Raw genomic sequence first — 20,557 nt, 5'->3', positions numbered from 1 at the left:
CTTCAGATCAACACTGCATTAAGACTATAAAAACGGATTGTAGATTACATAAAAAGTACACACAGAGCGGCGTTAACAAAAATAACTTAATTTTTGTTCCGATTACCGATAACACGCATAAAATTCAGCTCTGCCCTTCAGAAACATTAAATATGGCACTATTAAATGTTAGAGCTTTAACTAACAAGACATTTTTTATAAACGATCTTATTAGTGATAGAAACATTGATTTTATTGCTAAATGAAACATGGCTTAATTCCAATGGGGCGGCAGTTTTAATCGAATCTGCGCCCCCGGATTACAGTTTTACTCGTGCCGACCGCCAGGGGAAAAGGGGGGGCGGTTTGGCAAACATTTACTCGAGCCGATTAAAATGTAAAGATGTTAGTTTTGGTAAATTTAAGTCCTTTGAGTATCTCGCCGTTGTTATTCATGGAGATTCTCACGTTCTCGTATTATCCGTGTATAGACCTCCTAAATATAACGCGTCTTTCCTTGAGGAATTCTCTGACTTAATGTCAATTTTAGTTACAAACTATGATGCACTCTTAATAGTCGGCGACTTTAACTTTCATGTCGACAATCAGTGTGACCAAAAGGTAAAGGAATTCATGAACCTCCTGGACTCTTTTGATTTGAGGCAGCTCGTAAATCAGCCTACACATAAAGCAGGTCATACGTTAGACTTAGTGATTACTAAAGGACTTAAAGTTGATATAAAGCAGGTCACTGATATCGGTCTATCAGACCATTTCCTTCTACTATTTAATATAGAAATAAAGATAGAAAACGCTCATGAGAAGCATTTTGTTAAAAAACGCTTCTTTGACTCATCAGCAGCTTTAAAGCTTACAACTATTCTAAGCAATCAGTCCGTTTATAATGCCAGCTATAATAGCGAGGATAATGTAAATAGTAAAGTGGAAAACTTTAATTCTAAAGTAAGAACTGCTGTTGACATAGTTGCACCTGAAAAGACAGTTAAAAATCCTCTAGTACTGTTATTCCATGGAAGACCCAAAGAGTGTCTGATTTAAAAGAACATGTCGTAGAGCTGAGCGTAAATGGAGGAAAACTAAACTAACTATCCACTATGAAATATTAAAAGTTAAAATAACAGAATACAATAACACTGTCCGTCTTGAGAGGCTGCTATTTCTCTAATATTATAAATAACAATGCTAGTAATCCCAGAGTCTTATTTTCAACAATTGACCGTCTGTTAAACCCAGGTAACACAAAGGAATGCCCCAGAATACTTCCAGTGAAACCTGTGAGAACATTGCTGTATTTTTCACTCAAAAAATTAATGATATTAGAGATAACATAGTATATCTCCCCAACACTGCAGAACCTCCAAAGCCCGGTACTCCGTTATAAACAAATTAAATGCTTTCACCAGGATAGATTTACCTGAATTACATAGTATAATCTCTCAACTGAAATCCTCCACCTGCGTCCTTGACCCAATACCAACCAGGTTTTTCAAAGAAATATCAGGCGTCTAATTGACAATATTCTGGACATAGTAAATTGTCATTAGATAGGGGGTCTTTCCAGACTGTCTTAAGACTGCTGTAGTTAAACCCCTTCTTAAGAAACATAATCTTGACCCCTCTGCCTTTGAAAATTTTAGACCCATTTCTAACCTGCCCTTCTTAAGTAAAATTTAGAGAAGGCAGTCATTATGCAGTTAAATGACCACCTAAATAAACATGCTATTCTTGATACTTTTCAGTCAGGCTTCAGAACAAATCACAGTACAGAAACTGCACTTGTTAAAGTAGTAAATGACTTGGGTAAATGCAGACAGAGGCCATTTATCTGTTCTCATCCTCTTAGATCTGAGTGCTGCATTTGACACCATTGATCATAATATTCTTAGAAATCGCCTTAGTCAATGGGTGGGCCTCTCTGGCAGTGTCTTAAATTGGTTTGAATCCTACCTGGCAGGGAGAAAATTCTTTGTGAGTTGTGGTAATCAAATCTCAAAGACACATGATATCCGATATGGTGTTCCACAAGGCTCTATCCTGGGTCCGCTGTTATTCTCAATCTATATGCTTCCGTTAGGTCAGATTATCTCAGGTTACAACGTGAGCTACCACAGCTATGCTGATGACACACAGCTGTACTTATCTATAGCACCTGATGACTCCGACTCTTTCGATACACTAACACAATGTCTTACTGGTATTTCTGAATGGATGAATAGTAATTTTCTCAAACTAAATAAAGAGAAAACTGAAATTTTGGTAATTGGCAATAATGGATTCAGCGAGGTTATCAGAAATAAACTTAATGCACTAGGATTAAAAGTTAAGACGGAAGTAAAAATTTAGGGGTAACCGTTGACTGTAATCTGAATTTTAAATCGCATATTCATCAGACCACTAGGACAGCATTTTTTCATTTAAGAAACATAGCTAAAGTTAGACCTCTTATATCATTGAAAGATGCTGAGAAATTAATTCACGCTTTTGTTTTCAGTAGACTAGATTACTGTAACGCACTCCTCTCAGGACTACCCAAAAAGACATAAATCATTTGCAACGAGTGCAGAATGCAGCTGCTAGAATCCTAACTGGGAAAAGAAAATCCGAACACATTTCTCCAGTTTTGATGTCACTACACTGGTTGCCTGTGTCATTCAGGATTGACTTTAAAATACTGCTTATGGTTTATAAAGCCTTAAATAATCTCGCTCCATCTTATATATCGGAATGCCTGACACGTTATATTCCAAATCGTAACCTTAGATCTTCAAATGAGTGTCTCCTTATAATTCCAAAAGCTAAACTTAAAAGAAGTGGTGAGGCGGCCTTCTGCTGCTATGCACCTAAAATCTGGAATAGCCTGCCAATAGGAATTCGCCAGGCAAATACAGTAGAGCAATTTAAAACACTGCTGAAAACACATTACTTTAACATGGCCTTTTTATAACTTCACTTTAACATAATCCTGATACTCTGTATGTTCAATTCTTCATAATAACTATTCATGGTGGCTCTAAAATCCATACTGACCCCTACTCTCTCTTCTTTCTTTTTCCGGTTTCTTTGTGGTGGCGGCCTGCCCACCACCACCTACTCAAAGCATCATGATGCTCCAACAATGATGGACTGAAAGCCAGAAGTCTACGTGACCATCATCATCAGGTCCTTCCATGAAAATATGATGATTTATGTTAGGTAGAATGCCCAGAGGGGACTGGGCGGTCTCTTGGTCTGGAACCCCTACAGATTTTATTTTTTCTCCAGCTTTGGAGTTTTTTGTTTTTCTGTCCACCCTGGCCATCGGACCTTACTCTTATTCTATGTTAATTAATGTTGACTTATGTTTATCTTTTATTGTGTCTTCTATTACTCTATTCATTTTGTAAAGCACTTTGAGCTACATTTTTTGTATGAATATGTGCTATATAAATAAGTGTTGGTTGATTGATTGATTGATCAATACATGCCATTGCCAGAAGGTTTGCTGTGTCTCCCAGCACAGTCTCAAGGGCATGGAGGAGATTCCAGGAGACAGGCAGTTACTCTAGGAGAGCTGGACAGGACCAAAGAAGGTCCTTAACCCATCAGCAGGACCGGTATCTGCTCCTTTGTGCAAGAAGGAACAGGATGAGCACTGCCAGAGTCCAATAAAATGACCTCCAGCAGGCCACTGGTGTGAATGTCTCTGACCAAACAATCAGGAGCAGACTTCATGAGGGTGGCCTGAGGGCCCGACGTCCTCTAGTGGGCCCTGTGCTCATTGTCCGGCACCATGGAGCTTGATTAGCATTTGCCATAGAATACCAGAATTGGCAGGTCCACCACGGGCACCCTGTGCTTTTCACAGATAACAGCAGGTTCTCTCTGAGCACATGTGACAGATGCGAAAGGGTCTGGAGAAGCCATGGAGAATGTTATGCTGCCTGTAACATCGTTCAGCATGACCAGTTTGGTGGTGGATCAGTGATGGTCTGGGGAGACATATTTATGGAGGGACACACAGACTTATACAGGCTAGACAATGGCACCTTCACTCCCATTAGGTATCGGGATGAAATCCTTGAACCCATTGTCAGACCATACGCTGGTGCAGGGGGTCCTGGGTTCCTCCTGCTGCACGACAATGCCTGGCTTCATGTGGCGAGAGTATGAAGGCAGTTCCTGGAGGATGAAGGAACTGATACCACTGACTGGCTACCACGCTCGCCTGACCTAAATCCAATAGAACACCTCTGGGATATTTTTCGGTCCATCCGACTCCGCCAGGTTGCACCTCAGACTGTCCAGGAGCTCATTGATGCCCTGGTCCAGATCTGGGAGGAGATTCTCCAGGACACCATCCATCATCTCATTACGAGCATGCCATGTCAGGCATGCATACAATCAGGTGGGGGCCATACAAACTACGGAGTACGATTTTGAGTTACTGCAATGAAATTTTGGCAAAATGGACTAGCCTGCCGCATCATTTTTTTCACTTTGATTTTTGGGGTGTCTTTGAATTCAGCCCACTGTAGGTTATTAATTTTCATTTCAAATGATGTGGCATCCTTTCTTTCATAACACATTACCCAGTCCATATCAGTATAGATATCCGGCATGATTTTTTTTCCCATCGAGATCTGATGTGTTTTGAAAGTGTTCCTTTAATTTTTTTGAGCAGTTTATAATGTATTAAACACTTTTTTTGCACTAAGCTCTGATTTACATTAGATTAGTCCATAATCAATGATCTAAACTAAAGTGAGAAAAAAAATCTGCAACACCTGTAAACAATTAGCAGGGTGTTTTTTGTTTTTATTAACATTTCTGCAGGCTTGTATAGTTTGTGCTTTATATAGAACAATATTTTATTTACACAAAAATATATTAAGAGCCTGCAAGTGATAATCCTATGTCTGTTGGTTGGTTATGTTTTCAGTAAGCAGGAACTGAATGATATTTTCATTTCAGAAGTACAATGCAGTTCTTTTTTTTTTTACTGTTGTTGAGTTGTTCAGTTTCTCACACTTTATTGAAATTATCTTAAATTTTAAATATTGTAGTTTATGCTGTTAGCCTGGTAATCACTGTAATAATATAGTTTTGCACAATAAAATATTCTTATTATGAACAGTGCCTCCCATGGTGGCTGCTGACTATTATACAATGTAAGCTGACTTAATGATTCAAGCTTTTGTTCTGTTTGCATATCTTTGTTCATCAAAGACTTCTTTTACTTCCTTTAAAAGCACTTAAAAATGTAGAGAACAGAAATTGCTCTTCTTTATTCAAACCACCAGAATTGCTTTTAATGGGCTGCCTGCCCACATGTAAAGCTGGCAAATGTTTCTGATTGGGGGACTCAAACAGAATAAGCAACCATATAACGATACAATGAGCAATTAGTCTGTGCTTCCACAGCCAACAAAAGATACTACAAATGGCAGAAAAATGGCAACTATACCACAGCATTCGTTGGATTAAAATAAAAAATTATGTCCTATGACTGAAATTTATTTTAGTGCAGCCTTTTAATTATTATATTTGACATTTTAATCCATGGCAGTAGATTTTCCGATAAACCAGAAACTATTTCTCTCATTATTTGTTTTGAGTTTCTTAGTTGGTTTTTAACCCTCTCATATCAGACAAGGGCACCCTTCAAAAGAATGATGGTGGCCATTAATCAACCTCTGACAACCTGTTAATGTTACCGTAGGAAACGAAAGTAAGTTTCCAGCTTGCCTCCCATTCTAAAATGAAGCCTCCCTTTCTTTCATTCTTCAAGGAATTTAATTTTGGATATCTGAATACAGTTTCAAAGCTGGCATGGTCAAAGGTTAGAGCAAACCGAGGTTTTCTCACATGGAATGCTTTCAGAATGAGAGCTGCATATTTTTGAGCTTTGAAAAGAAATGTATCAGGGCAAAGGAGCGCCTGAATAGCAAACATGTCTGTGAAACAGTTTCCATTCATTATTGTATTTTACTCATCTGTCAACCTTTTGTTGTTAGCATGATGTATTTTTCCTCATGTGCAGTCAATTCCAACAGAACTGTATTTGCACACCAGAATGTTTTCAAACATGTATATACGCTGAGACCAGAATAGATCGATCATACTAGACAGCCCAAATGCAAACTACACTTGTGTGCTTTTCGATTCTGCTTTCATTATTATCTCTAAGCATGAATTGAAGATAGCAAAAAGGAAGTGTAAAATGAAGCAAACATAACGGCAAAGGATGAGACCATTAGGTAAGTGAAGTCGAGATTCAGGCTAAGATCATAATCACAAAAGATGTATTTAGCAAAAGAATATACTGTACCTGTTAATCAAGAAGATAAACAGAGGGCTTAAGAAAGGCATTTGAAATAAAGAAAAAGTGAGAAAGCAACTACAATCACAGAAGTATTCAGACAAATCAACATAACTGCTATGTTTTATTTCTCTTTGGTTCCCAATCAGGCTAATTTTCTTTTTAAAAAACTAGGGGGCTTCGCCCACTGCTCGCTTCGCTCTCCAACCCCCGTTTTTGTTTTTCCGGTTTTACACACTTTTAAGATTTTTTTTTTTCTATAAAAACAATATGTTGAATCTTTCGAGTCCCAACATGCAGAATCTCTTTAATGAAGTCAGTGAGACATGTGTTTAATGACTTTGTTCCATAATTCAGGATAGCTTTCTCTGTTTGGAATTTCAGCACAAAAAAAAACTATCTACATCATCAGCAGTTAATAATTTTTTTGCAAAGTAACCAATAAATGCATGTGAGGTAAACTCCGTTTTTGAAATTCTCTTGACTTAAACTTCAAAGCCTTACAATATTCACATATTTCTGACATATCGCCTATGTCCATATATTCGATCTCTATTCGCCTTTTCGTTATTTCTCCGAGTAATAATTTCTCTTTCTTTGTGCTAATGCAATGTTTACTTTCTTTTTTTTGACACTGTCATTTTTTTCTGCTTTCATATTCTGTTTCTTGCTCTGTATGTGTTTCGCGTCTAAGGTTTTTTTTGAGTGTTTTGAATTCCAGTTTTCATTATCTCTAACCTGCTCTGCATGTGTTTGGGCCCCTTGTTTTTTAACCGTTTATGATGTTTTACTTTGTTTTCTACTCTGTCTTTTATTTCTGACCTCACTTTATCCTGCTTTTTTTTAATGACACCTGGTCCGTGGTGATTATTTTCCCCCTTTTGAGTAATAATTTCCGTTTGTTTGCGCTCCTGCGATCTGTACTTTCTTTTTTTTTATACTTTCTAATTTTCCTACTTTTATATTCTTTAACGTTTTCCACATGTGTATCGTGCCAACTGTTTTTTTTGAGCCTTTCAAATTCCACTGCTTTCATAATCTCTAACCTGCTCTGCCTGCGTATAGCGCCAACGTCCGGATTGGATGTGCTTTTTTTTCAATTCCACTTGTTCCAGGCTGATAAATACTTTTCTTATTTTCTGAATTTGCACCTAGATTATTCTTTTTCTTTTTTTCTCTCCAATGCTGTTGAGCTTCTTTTCTCTGCGCTTCTTTCTTCTTCGATTTGTTGCCTACGTTTCATTTATAACGTATTGTCCTTATATATTTTATATGCCCTGAGAGCCCTGGAGTTGTGTGTGCTCAAAGCCAAAATACGACTGAGTGTGTTTGCTGGCTGCCCTTCCTCTTATGTATTTGTAAGTAGGGCGTGTCTTGCAAGAATCTCATGTTCTACGTCATCGCGAGACGGTCTTGGGTCAATCTCCTGGCACAAAGTCTCATGTTTAAGGTCCCGAAAGACACTTAAAAGACCCGCAAGACTAGAGAGATTGGCCACGGAGTGTCTCACGGGTCTTTTAAGTGTCTTCCATGATCTTATTGTGAAGATCACGTATTGTCGCCTTACTGTTTCTCTCCAGGATTTGTTTTGTAATAGAGATAACCTCAAAACTCAGATTTTTTACATTGCTTTAAATGATCATCAAAACTAGGCATCTGAATAGTTACATCAATTTCAGACCACTAATTAAATGTATGAGATATTATGGGGTATTAGTCAGTGTTTCCAATTAGGAAATATGCCCCAAATGGCAAAACAATGACAAACTCACTGCATCTTTTCCTGACATATACTGCCTCACAAATAATTATAGTACAAATAGATTGCAGATTATTTTCAGTCATTTTTTGTTTGGCATCAAAGCAGGGAGAGTACATTTTCCGATTCTCCAAAAGGTGGTGGACCCAAGCTAGCTGGTTTCTAGACTTTGGTTTAAAGGCAGAAAAAAAATAGTAAGTATGTAAACAGTGGATGGATTCAAAACATAATGAGGTGAATTGCTAAATAATATAAAGTCATAAAAAGAGTATAAATAAGACACAAAGAAAGGTCCACAGAACAGAAGTGAGATTGCTGAGAAACATTCTCACATGACATTTGCCACCTGTGATCCAAACAGGGACATCAACTAGTACTGTTTCTGGCATGTAAATTCTGAGTGGCCCACACAAGCATTTTCCTATATGAGTGCAGACTTCTCAAACCTAAAGACTAACTTACCTAAATGATAACATCTGTCCATCTCCTGTTAAAGACTAAGGAAACATGCAGCTGGAAACAGCCTTGCAGCACCTACCACAAACATTATTTCACATACTACAGGATCATATTAAGTATACGATAGAAAAATATAAATACAATTGCTTAAAAAGACAAAATCAAAAATTGTTATCTGTTAAATAATAAAACATTAAGGTCTGTGTGTCTAGTTCCTTTAAGCAGTCCAACTGGTCAGTTTGGCTTTGGTGTGTTTACTGAGTTTGGCTTTAATGACACAACGTAAGAGGAAGAGCAAGTGTGAGATGCACAAAGAGGAGTAAAGGTGTATGACGCATGCTGAGAGAGTTGCTTTCAAAGATGGCAAGTATAAAACCAGACAGGAGGTGAGAAACATGCTTCAAAAATAATGACAGACTCTAAGAAGCAGGTTTTATGGGAACACACTTTAGAGAGGAAGCACCGGTTAAGAGAGGTTCACTCATGTAAATACAGTGGTGAGGTGCTAAAGGTTACACATAGGGCAAGAGATATCAAATATTTTTTTAAATTATTGTATGGTGGCTAGTAAACAATAACACAATAAATTACTGAGGGAAGCTAAGTACTTTCTGCACAACACCGGCCCTTAATGCAGAAACACCACTTATAGCAAGGAACACATTCTTTATATGCAAAGTCTAATATGCTGTTGCAGGATGTGTACTGTAGTACACTGGAAAATGGAAATATAATAGAACTGTTAAAGTAACAAGACTCTGCTCTGCAAAGTTTTGTGATGGTGTAATGTCTATTATTATGGACCAAGTCCATTATGAATTTGGCATCCTGGTCAAGGCTGTACTGAGTTTGTAGCTTCTTCCCATGTCTAAATGATGCTTTCTTCCCAGATCACAAAGACTTCTATGTTAGGTTTAGTGCTGATTCTAAATTGGTCAGGGATTTGAGGGCTTTAAACCTGATTCCTATATGCCTGATGCTAAATATGCTCTAGCCCCTCATGACTCTGAAAAAGTTTAAAAGTGCCAGAAAATGTTTTGTTGTGTCAATGAATAAATTGATTTATTGCAAATAAATAACACATATTTTAAAAATTATACATTGTACTTTTTAAATATAACTAGAACAACATATTCGGGAAAGAAATGTTTCTCTGAATCTAAGAATTAATGTAGAACATGTGTCATGCGCTAGGGAATGGAGACAGATAGTGGTGAATTATTTCATTTGAAATGGACACAAAAAGAAGAAGGTCAAGAGAAAAGAAAAGAAGGAAAGTTTTTTGATTCTTGTTGTGAAATAAAGTCTATGTTCACTGCAGGGGTGGGTGTATCCCATCTGTTTACTACTTGTGTCATCATGCAAATGACAAAACAGTATTCACAACGTTGTTTCTCTATCTAATGTTTTTAAACATGTGTTTTAGCTGTTTCGATTTAAAATGCTTTACAAAATTAAGTAATAGTTGCACTGGACTAAACACGATGTTCAAGCATGTACTAACAGAGAAAGATATGAGAGATTGCAGTCAGCCAGCTTACAGTTGCAGTGCTTAAGCCAGTGATAAAGTGGTCCGAGCCAGCAGCTTTATGAAGAAGTGAAATGGGCTGCTTTTAACATTACTGGACTGTCCCTGCTTTGGCTCAAGGGAGAAGATCTAGGGCTGTACAACGTAGAAATCTCTGGTGCATGTAAAACTGCATCTATCCTTTCAGTATTCACTGAATATTCCCATTGTGAGCAAATAAATTATTTACAAGGAACCATTCAAATGAGACAAGCCATTGCTTTACAATCACTTTCATAAAATGTCAATGGTTTTGTAATTGTTGTTATATAATTCATTAGCACAATTCAATTAGCGTCATATGTATCAAAATCTAAAATGAGAAGCAAGTCAGACTCTACTGGAAGAAAAACAAAAAGAATTTCCAGACAGAGTTTCACTGCCTTGTCCCTAGAATGTCACAAAAAAGACATTAAACTGTATTGTTTTAAGATCATGTGTAAAGTTTATCTGGAAAAAAACATGATCCATCCCTATTGTAAATTTCCATCTGACTAAGTGTGGCACATGACCAGGTTAGATGAAAATAAAGAATTTGGCAAGCTGCAAAGTTTCACTCAACTTGATTATGCATTTTATACCTGTGGCCTAGTCCTGTACACCTATTGTCTTTAGAGACAACAATAAGAAAAGGCTATCTATATTCACAGGTTTAAGGTTTACAATGGGGGGCGGGTTTGGGGATGTGCAGGATTTCTAGTCATTTCACTAACACAATGGGGTTGGTCATACAGATTCATCTATGTTTGTAAAACCAATTGGTGATGTCATAATGCATTATCAAGACGAGTCACTAGGTGCTGCAACAGAATGAGGAACACATGACAATTGCCTGTTTTGTCTTTGCTCTGGGTTGGCACTATTTATTTCCCATGTTTTCTCAACCTTGTTCGTCGTTGTAACAGTCAGAGATGTGCATTCAAACTACACTTTTATTTTAGGGTTGTCTTTACACCTGCCAAGAGGTTGCTCAACAACAGAAAATACAGTACGCACAGTTCTTTGGAGATCGAAACTATAATAAAAATGGGTGACGTGACTAAGTCTAATTTGATATGACTGAGTCTAATTTATAGTCCTCCATTACCTAAAGTTCTGTTGTACTGAGAAAACAGCCTAACAAGTACTGTTGTATTAATTTATGGTATACTGGATTGTCTGCGTGTCTTTTAGGTAAAATACAGCAACTGATTTAATAGAATTAGATTTCTGAACACCAATAAATGCCCACCAATCATTGTAGTGCACTACACAACTGTACTTGTTTATCTTACAAGGTACAGTATCTTTCCAAATGTGCTAACTTTCAAAAAGTTACATAAATTTGTTTCTAATAATTGTTATGACAGTCACAAATACTCAAAGCCAACTTCTTTGTAATGTCTGCCTGCACAGTAGAATGCAAGCAACCATAACAACTGGGAGATGTGTGAGTTTCTGAGAAACTAGAGAAAATAATATTTTTCTAGAATTGAATTGTTTCCTGCCTTGCGCCCTGTGTTGGCTGGGACTGGCTCCAGCAGACGCCCGTGACCCTGTAGTTAAGATGTAGCGGGTTAAATAATGGATGGATGGATGGATAGAATTGAAGAAAAAAACAAAAATCAGTGGGTTAAGCCTAAAGTGATGTCAAAACAAAAATTACCAAAACTACAAGAATGCCACCAGAACCAAAACACTAAGCCTATAATTTGAAACGAGTGCTGGGACGCTACAAGTCACTAGCCAGTATACCTAACACTATAAGTTTAAAAATACTGTTTAAGGTTTAAGTATATAATTTCAGAAGAAGAACTGAAGAGTAACCCTGAGTTTTAAAGTGTAGCCTCTGTGACATGACCTCTTGACAGGCATTAAACTTGTTAGTAATGGTGCAGTGCGCCCCTGTAACTCACCAATTAAATGCTTGGATTTTAAAATGGTAGTGTGATGCACTAAAAGTTAAATAACAAAAATATTCACATCTTTGTCAAACTGGAGAATTCATTCAAAGCACACATGTTCACATTAACTGAAAATAAAGTTTTAAGGATATTCAAAACAAATGAATAAAAAAAATGTACCAGAGACCAAAAACATGCTTTCAGTGAGATGTCGGAGGTTTAGCGAGTCTCAACAATAATTCAGGAAAAATATAATCAGGGATAAAAAAATTATTTGGCGTATTGGTGACTTTCTTAGCCTAACATGGCATATCAATTCTCACTTAGTTTATATGTTCTGAATTATACAGTATCAATTCTAGCTTTGAAGCTCTCAAGGTTCTGCTTTTAACTTGAAGTAAGTGTTGACAGTCCTCTGAAAATATTCTTAAACATTGGTGTAAAGTTTCCTCATAAACTGCTTTAATCTGTGTCCCCTGTGTCCTTGTTGAAGAGCTCATTTAAAGTAACAGCTGGCATTAATCTTACACATTCCCTTCATCATTTTTAGAGACCCTTAGCATGTTTCTTCTAAAAATTGTAACCTCTATGCCTATTGTACAATACTGTGCCCCCACAGAATAAAATCTTATGAATTCGTTTATGAGACATAATAAACACATTCAGTGCATACAATAAATCCACAGCTTCCTGGCAACTATTGTTAGGGAGAATCCTGCATGGCATTTTTCTAATTAATCATTGTAAAATGAGTGCCCTCATCAGGGGACGTCACACATGTGCATTTGAGCTTCCGGCCTTCCGGGCTCATAGGAGGTAAGCACTACCACTCCAGGACATGAGGGGGGGCTGTTACCGACAGCGTAATCTCCTTTTTTTTTGGGAATCTGCCCACTGAAGGCAACTGACCCCTCCCCTTCTGGCCCCTTCACTATAAGGCCATTGCACTCGCGGCATGGGTTGTCTAATTCTGGAGAGTGCAGACCACACAGCAGAGCTCCCACCCAAGTACTGACCGCTATACAGAGCCTTGAACCTGGCTAATAACTTTCCATTATAATTTTAAATTTTGTTATTATTCTACACTCCATCGAGCACCTGTTTAAGTTGTTTGAACTCGGCACATGATTAAAAGGAGCGAGTGTGTTTCCTCATTCGACAATAGGACAAATGAAAAGGTTAAATTCTGGTATGACTTGGAACCGCGTCAGAATGTACTGTAAATATTACTGTACTATGAGAGGGTATGTCACCCAGTGTTACCATTCTAATCTAGACATTTCATCACTTGGTACTCTTGCCAAAAACAAATTTACAAAGTTTGTGCAAATAGATCATTATTTGTCCCTGATCCCTCATGAAAAAATGTATTCAGATTTTAATCTATCTGTGAATCTCTGTACCCCTTTCCTATGTTAACAATACCTGTTGCTGAAACAGGATATGTGGTTAACATTAACAAAAGCTTAGATTTACAATTGGATAGTTGCCATAGTGTTGGTATGCCATCTCTAGTGCAGAGCTAGGAGGAGACGGGGTTGATGGTATAGGTTCTCCCACTTAAATTACTCAATGAAAATGGAAATTACCGTTTTTTTGTTTTGTTTTGTTTTTAATTTGAAACTGAGACTTTGCACTTCTTTAAGACTTATTTAAGAAAATCACCCATTCAATGTATTACTTATGAACTTTCTGACCATTCAACATAGTCTGATACAACTAAATCTTAATTAAACTGGATATGGATCTGGGTCCAGATTGTAGTCTACCCAGAAAGAAACACTGTCTTGGAAGAAGATGGAGACCATAAGGCTTATTGCATGCATTTAAATGGTAATGTTGAAGATGGTTAAGATGAAGCTGGGGTTGCCTAGCTATAGAACAATGTAGAGGAATTAGTCATTTTGTTTTAAAGGCTGACTCTAAGACATGACTAATTCAATGGGATACAGGCAGGTGTATTGATAGATATGTCAACTTAGATTTGGGAGGCGAAAACTGATGGAAGGAAAACTGACCAGAAAATAGGATATAGACTGAAAGTTAACAGAGCCCAATTCTTTGATAGCGAGATTTACAATCTCTTTATGGTTTTGTTGTGGTAGTTCTTCCGTTATTTTCTTTGTTAATATCTTACAAATGGTTTAAAAAAAAACAGGAATAAATAACATTATTAACATATTAAGGTATTAGACCTCTGTCAAATTGAGTTTAAATTTTCCCATTTAACTATGCTTTAATGTATGACATTTCACCACTTTGACTAAGCCACTACATTCTTTAAGGTTCTTCTGCATATTAATTCACAAATATTGAATTTCATCACCCTTTTGTTGAAAAAAATACTAAAATAGCCAAAGAGAATAACTACAACGCCTTACCAGCAAATATAAAGAAAAACTGAAAGTCTCATCGGCTTCTGGAATATCATCATCTCTGACTGCAATAAAAATAGTTTTATTGGTTTCTGAAGCATCCAGACGAGCAACATAGGAATCCGCTTCAAAGTCCCCTGTATTATTTTCTTTAAGCTGTAATAGGGAGAGAGAGAAGGAGAAAGAGAGTGATAAATGCAACTGTAATAATGAATGTATAACTTACAGTATATTGCAGGAAGTCAACCCAATCATGAGTTTTGAGATTTTATAGCTAAAGAACCAAACTCCAGAAACACAATGAAGAAATAATAATTATTTGATAATAATTTTTTTCATTTATATAGCGCTTTTTCTCACTACTCAAAGCACTCAGCAATTGCAGGTTAAGGGCCTCTCCTCCCTTTTGGCATTTACAGGATTTGAACCAGCAACCTTCCGATTGCCAGTGCAGATCCCTAGCCTCAGAGCCACCACCACCACCAAGAAAGAGAGTGTGTGTGGGTGGGAGTGGCAGTTTACACATGTAGTTGGGTTAATCTTCTTTTCCTGTATTATTTTTCACCACCTTCTGGATCTAAGTAGTTTTTCTCTCTTTATACTTTTGCTGGACTTGTGTCAGTGGGCACTGTAGTGAAATTTGAAAATTAAAATGAAGAAGACAAAATGAAATGTATTTTAGTCTCCAATAATAATAAAATTTTAATACTCAAAAGTAACTCAAATTGCTTTACAATAATAATAACAGCGACATCGCAAAAGAAGAACAAAGAAAGGTGAAGAAGAAACATACAAGTTCTGTAATTTAAAATATTTTGTACTTGGTTTAGTTTGCTTAGTAACAAAGCTAAACATACCCAAAAGAAATAAATGAACCTTTTCTTGCCCTTCTGATCTATGTTTTAGTTTTATAACTGTTTGTTATGATTTCATCTTGATTATGCTGTGCATACTGTTGCCTAAGATATTCACTAGATAGAGTTGACATGTTCTCCCTTTTTTAATTGAGTTTCTTAGAACTCTGTTTTCCTCTCACAATCCAAAGGCATTCAGTTAGGTTCATCATCAAATTTCTACTGTTGTAAGGCATGATTTGAGTGGCTATATACTCTGGGATCAACCGTTATTCCATCTAGTGTTATATCTTTGCTCGTTCCCTATGCTGCTAGCATAGGTTCTTAATAACTCAATTTTGTATAGAACGTTAAAGACAATGGATTGATATTTGATGTATTTATTCTATTTTAGTCTGGATCATTTAAATAGCTTCTAAAAAAAGCCAAATTTTCCCCTGGGAAAAAATAAAGTTCTGTCTATCTATCATATTAAATGTGGTGTACAGAAGAGAAGGGCTGACTCTGAGCCTAGGTAAAGTAAGGCAACCTTTTTTCTAAAACCTAGGAGTCGCAGTAGACTTGTCAGTATTAACATCAAGACAGTGTTCAGAAGCCATTAAGAAGGCTAACAGAATGTTAGGTTATATAGCACGATGTGTAGAGTACAAGCCCATCCATCCATCTATTATCCAACCCACAATATCCTAACTACAGGGTCATGGGGGTCTGCTGGAGCCAATCCCAGTCAACACAGGGCGCAAGGTAGGAAACAAACCCCAGTCAGGGCGCCAGCCCACCACAGGGAGTACAAGTCAAAGGAGGTGAGGCGCCTTCAGGAGTAGTGCATGCAGCTTTGGTATCTACATTACAAAAAAGATAAATAAGTGCTAGAAACAGTACAGAGATTTATGAAGTAGTATTATAAGCAAATGGATATTAAGAAGTGACACTTTGAACTTTTTAAAATTCTGAAAAGAATTAGCACAGTGGATCAAGACTGTTACTTTTTAAAATAAGCTCCACAAGAACACAGGGACAGAGATAGAAACTTGCTCAGGATAAATTTCTCACAAATGTTAGAAAGTTTTTCTTTACATAGAGAAGCATGGACAGATGGAATAAATTACTATGTAGTTGAGGCAGACAGGTGGACTTTAGGAACATTCATAACTTGTATTTGATGTTATTTGGTAGAAATTAGGTGAGGGCGATTGGTTAAGCTTTGTTGGGCTGAATCGCATATTCTTGTTAAATATTTTCGATTGTAATGTTTCGAAAAAGTACATTAGTCAAGCTGCCAATCTTTAATATATAAATACTGTATAATGTTGTCTTTATAAAACACTAGTAGAATACCAAGGCTCAAGAGGGAGAAGTAGTGTGTTAAAGAAGTTATGAAAAAGAAAAGCAAACATTTTAAAAATAACGAAAGATGATTGTTAATGTAATTGTTTTGTCATTGATATGAGTGTTGTTGTCATATCTATCTATTTATATTATATATATATATATATATATATATATATATATATATATATATATATATATATATATATATATATATATATATATATATATATATATATATATATATATATATATATATATAGCAAAATACCTGCAGCGAGATTTTTAATAATAACGTAAAATGATTGACAATGTAATTGTTTTGTCATTGTCATGAGTGTTGCTGGCATATATATATATATATATATATATATAGCAAATACCCAGGACAAGGCTTAGAGGAGAAGTAGTGTGTTAAAGAAGCAATGAAAAGAAAAGGAAACATTTTGAAAATAACGTAACCTGATTGTCAATGTAATTGTTTTGTCACTGTTGTGAGTGGTGAGTGTTGTTGTCATATATATATATATATATATATATATATATATATATATATATATTACACACACACATAAACATATATATATATACATATCTATACATATACACATACTGTATATACATACATATATATCTACATATATACACACACATATATACACACATATACATACATACACACACATATATACACACAAATACATATATATATTATATATATACATATACATACATATCTACATATATACACACACAGCTATTTCAGATCAGTGCAATACGCTGTTTGTTAAAACGTTGACTCCCGCTCTTACGTAATAACAAATCAAATCATTCAGTTGTCTTTGCTCAGATGTCATTTTAGAGCTGGACGCCTGGCATCTTTTTTTGGCCACAAATTCGCTTCTGTTTGGTGTGAGGTTCTGTGTTGTGGAGATTCTCAGGATGGATTGCAGGTGCTCATCAGTGAGGCTGACTCCTGTGTGCTGTTTTGTTAGTCTTTATCACTGAGAAGAGCTTCTCACACAGATATGTGCTACCAAACATGCACAAGGTTCGAGCATGTAGACGGACTTTTTGTTCTTCAAAGTCACCAAAGCGCCGTGCAAACTCAGTGCGCTAATAACTCTAGCTTTGCAATAACTTGCGCATCATAAGGTAGACTTGATTAACGCAGTAAGTGTTACGGCAAGGCAGCTGAAGCGCTGCATTATGGGATCTGTAGTTTATTGTGTTACCAGCGCTCATATACCCGGCTTTAATAACAATAATACAGTATATAAAATGATCTCAAGGGCGGATATAATTACACGCCGGGCGGATGTGGCCCGCCCTTGAGTTTGACACATATGGACTAAATAGAACTTGAAAAGATATATTTTTTCAAATGTGATCGCAATTCAGATAGAGTTGACGCAAGACTACAGCCTGCATGCCTCAATGAGTCATCCTCCCTCGCCTTACTTTTTACCGTTCATCTAATGAATACACTGAGTATGGCTTTACCAAAACAATCATTGATGGCGAATAAAGTATCCATTATTCGAGTATGTAGAGCGGGATATATATATATATACATATATATATACCCGCGTATCGCAGCGGAGAAGTAGTGTGTTAAAAAAGGTAAAAAAGGAAAGGGAACATTTTAAAAATAACGTAACATGACTATCAATATACAGTATTTGTTTTGTGAGTGTTACTGAGTGTTGCTGTCATCAAGGATTTGATTATCATTATTTCTTTCAATCAGGTTCGTATTTGTAGGATGTGTTGTGTTCAAGTTACATTCCGTGTTTGTCAATCGTTATAAAGATGACAGGTTTCATTCATCGATTCGTTTCTTACTGCATCAATAAACAGCTCGTCTTCTTCTTTATCTGAGACCTGACACACTGCATGCACGGGTTTTTTACACTGTCTTCCTTTAGCGGGACATTGACTTTTCCACCGTGTGCTTTGTTTCCACAGTAGCTGCATTCATGAATATGCTTATCAGACGCTTCATATTTTTTGCTGCCTTTTCAATTGTGTAATTCAGTTTTTGTTCAGCGCTCTTTGGAACTGTTGCTTTTATCTGTGCACTCGTCCAGTTCACGTGAGCCACTCGGTGTACTTGTATCGAAGGTTCCCAGCTGTGCTGGTGCCATCTCGTGCTATGTCCATAGCTTTATTTATACACTGAGTATGGCTTTACCAAAACAATCATTGATGGCGAATAAAGTATCCATTATTCGAGTATGTAGAGCGGGATATATATATATACATATATATATACCCGTGTATCGCAGCGGAGAAGTAGTGTGTTAAAAAAGGTAGAAAAAGAAAAGGGAACATTTTAAAAATAACGTAACATGACTGTCAATATACAGTATTTGTTTTGTGAGTGTTATTGAATGTTGCTGTCATCAAGGATTTGATTATCATTATTTCTTTCAATCAGGTTCGTATTTGTAGGATGTGTTGTGTTCAAGTTACATTCCGTGTTTGTCAATCGTTGTAAAGATGACAGGTTTCATTCATCGATTCGTTTCTTACTGCATCAATAAACAGCTCGTCTTCTTCTTTATCTGAGACCTGACACACTGCATGGATGGGTTTTTTACACTGTCTTCCTTTAGCGGGACATTGACTTTTTCCACCGTGTGCTTTGTTTCCACAGTAGCTGCATTTATGAATATGCTTATCAGACGCTTCATATTTTTTGCTGCCTTTTCAATTGTGTAATTCGGTTTTTGTTCAGCGCTCTTTGGAACTGTTGCTTTTTATCTGTGCACTCGCCAGTTCACGTGAGCCACTCGGTGTACTTGCATCGAAGGTTCCCAGCTGTGCTGGTGCCATCTCGTGCTATGTCCATAGCTTTATTTAATGTTACCTTAGTCCTGGCACTTAAAACTTTCTCTCGCAGTTTCGCTGAGTTTGTGTCAAACACCACCCTGACCATCTCATCTTCCTCTCCATAAGCACAGTCCTTCACCCGTGAATATTTACCCGTGGCAGTTTGCTATTGGATTGCTGCTGACGGACAGCCTTATATGGGCAGGCACTAAATTACAAACGCCAGCGGCAGCCTGTCTATGAACTTAATTTAAAGTGTAGGTTTACATCGTGCTTTGTTTCCGAAGTAGCAGAACTCATGAATATAGTTGTATATGTCACTCGCTCGCTTCTTATTGTTTCGCTGCCTTCTCAATTATATAATGCATGTTTTCTTGAGCGCTTTTGAGGTCTTCCTGGTTTTCTATGTACTGCGTGATTACGTGGGAGGCGTGATGATGTCACACGAAACTCCGCCCCCACGGCGTTGAAGCTCATCTCCATTACAGTAAATGGAGAAAAACTGCTTCCAGTTATGACCATTACGCGTAGAATTTCGATATAAAACCTGCCCAACTTTTGTAAGGAAGCTGTAAGGAATGAACCTGCCAAATTTCAGCCTTCTACCCACACGGAAGTTGGAGAATTAGTGATGAGTCAGTGAGTGAGTGAGTGAGTGAGTGAGGGCTTTGCCTTTTATTAGTATAGATTAATCTCCCTTTAGGAGGTGGATCTGATTTTGTTGGTTTCTGTTTTTCTGGAACAATATCAATTAGCGGTTCACACACAGGTCTCACCAACTGTGAAAAAACGTAGTGTGTCACATCTTTCAAGTTTTCAGCAATTTGAGAAAATGATGTCACTCCTATAATTAACGATCTCTAGATTTAATTTTTCCTGAGCTTCATTTACATAATATTGTTTTTTTCATGAATCAACAACACTTGCCTTTTAAATAACGCAAACGCAGCATTTAAACCATGTGATCATAATCTGATGTTTTCATTGGTAGGTGGTCTTTCCTCATTGGCCAATGCAGTTGCTAGGTTTTTGACTTTCAGTATGTAAAATGCTGTGTACATACTAGCTGCTTCCATCATGCTATGACCAGAATGAAGACATATTTGGCCATCATCACTATATTATAACAACAGGAAATAGCTAGTAACTCCAAAAACTAAAAAAAAACTCAATTTAAAAAAAGGGGCAGAACTAGGTT

General features: G+C 36.8%; 1 protein-coding gene across 1 annotated transcript in view; it reads right to left on the bottom strand.

The window, feature by feature from the left end:
* Positions 1 to 20,557, bottom strand: part of adgrv1 (adhesion G protein-coupled receptor V1) — a 669,968-nt gene that overhangs the window by 577,231 nt on the left and 72,180 nt on the right. Inside the window, exon 3 of the mRNA XM_039759338.1 lies at positions 14,348 to 14,497. Coding sequence (XP_039615272.1) covers positions 14,348 to 14,497 — 150 coding nt within the window. The remainder of the gene's footprint in view (positions 1 to 14,347; positions 14,498 to 20,557) is intronic.

Source organism: Polypterus senegalus, chromosome 7 (genome assembly GCF_016835505.1).
Source record: "Polypterus senegalus isolate Bchr_013 chromosome 7, ASM1683550v1, whole genome shotgun sequence".
NCBI classification, from domain to species: Eukaryota; Metazoa; Chordata; class Cladistia; order Polypteriformes; family Polypteridae; genus Polypterus; species Polypterus senegalus.
This window is presented reverse-complemented; position numbering and strand designations above follow the sequence as displayed.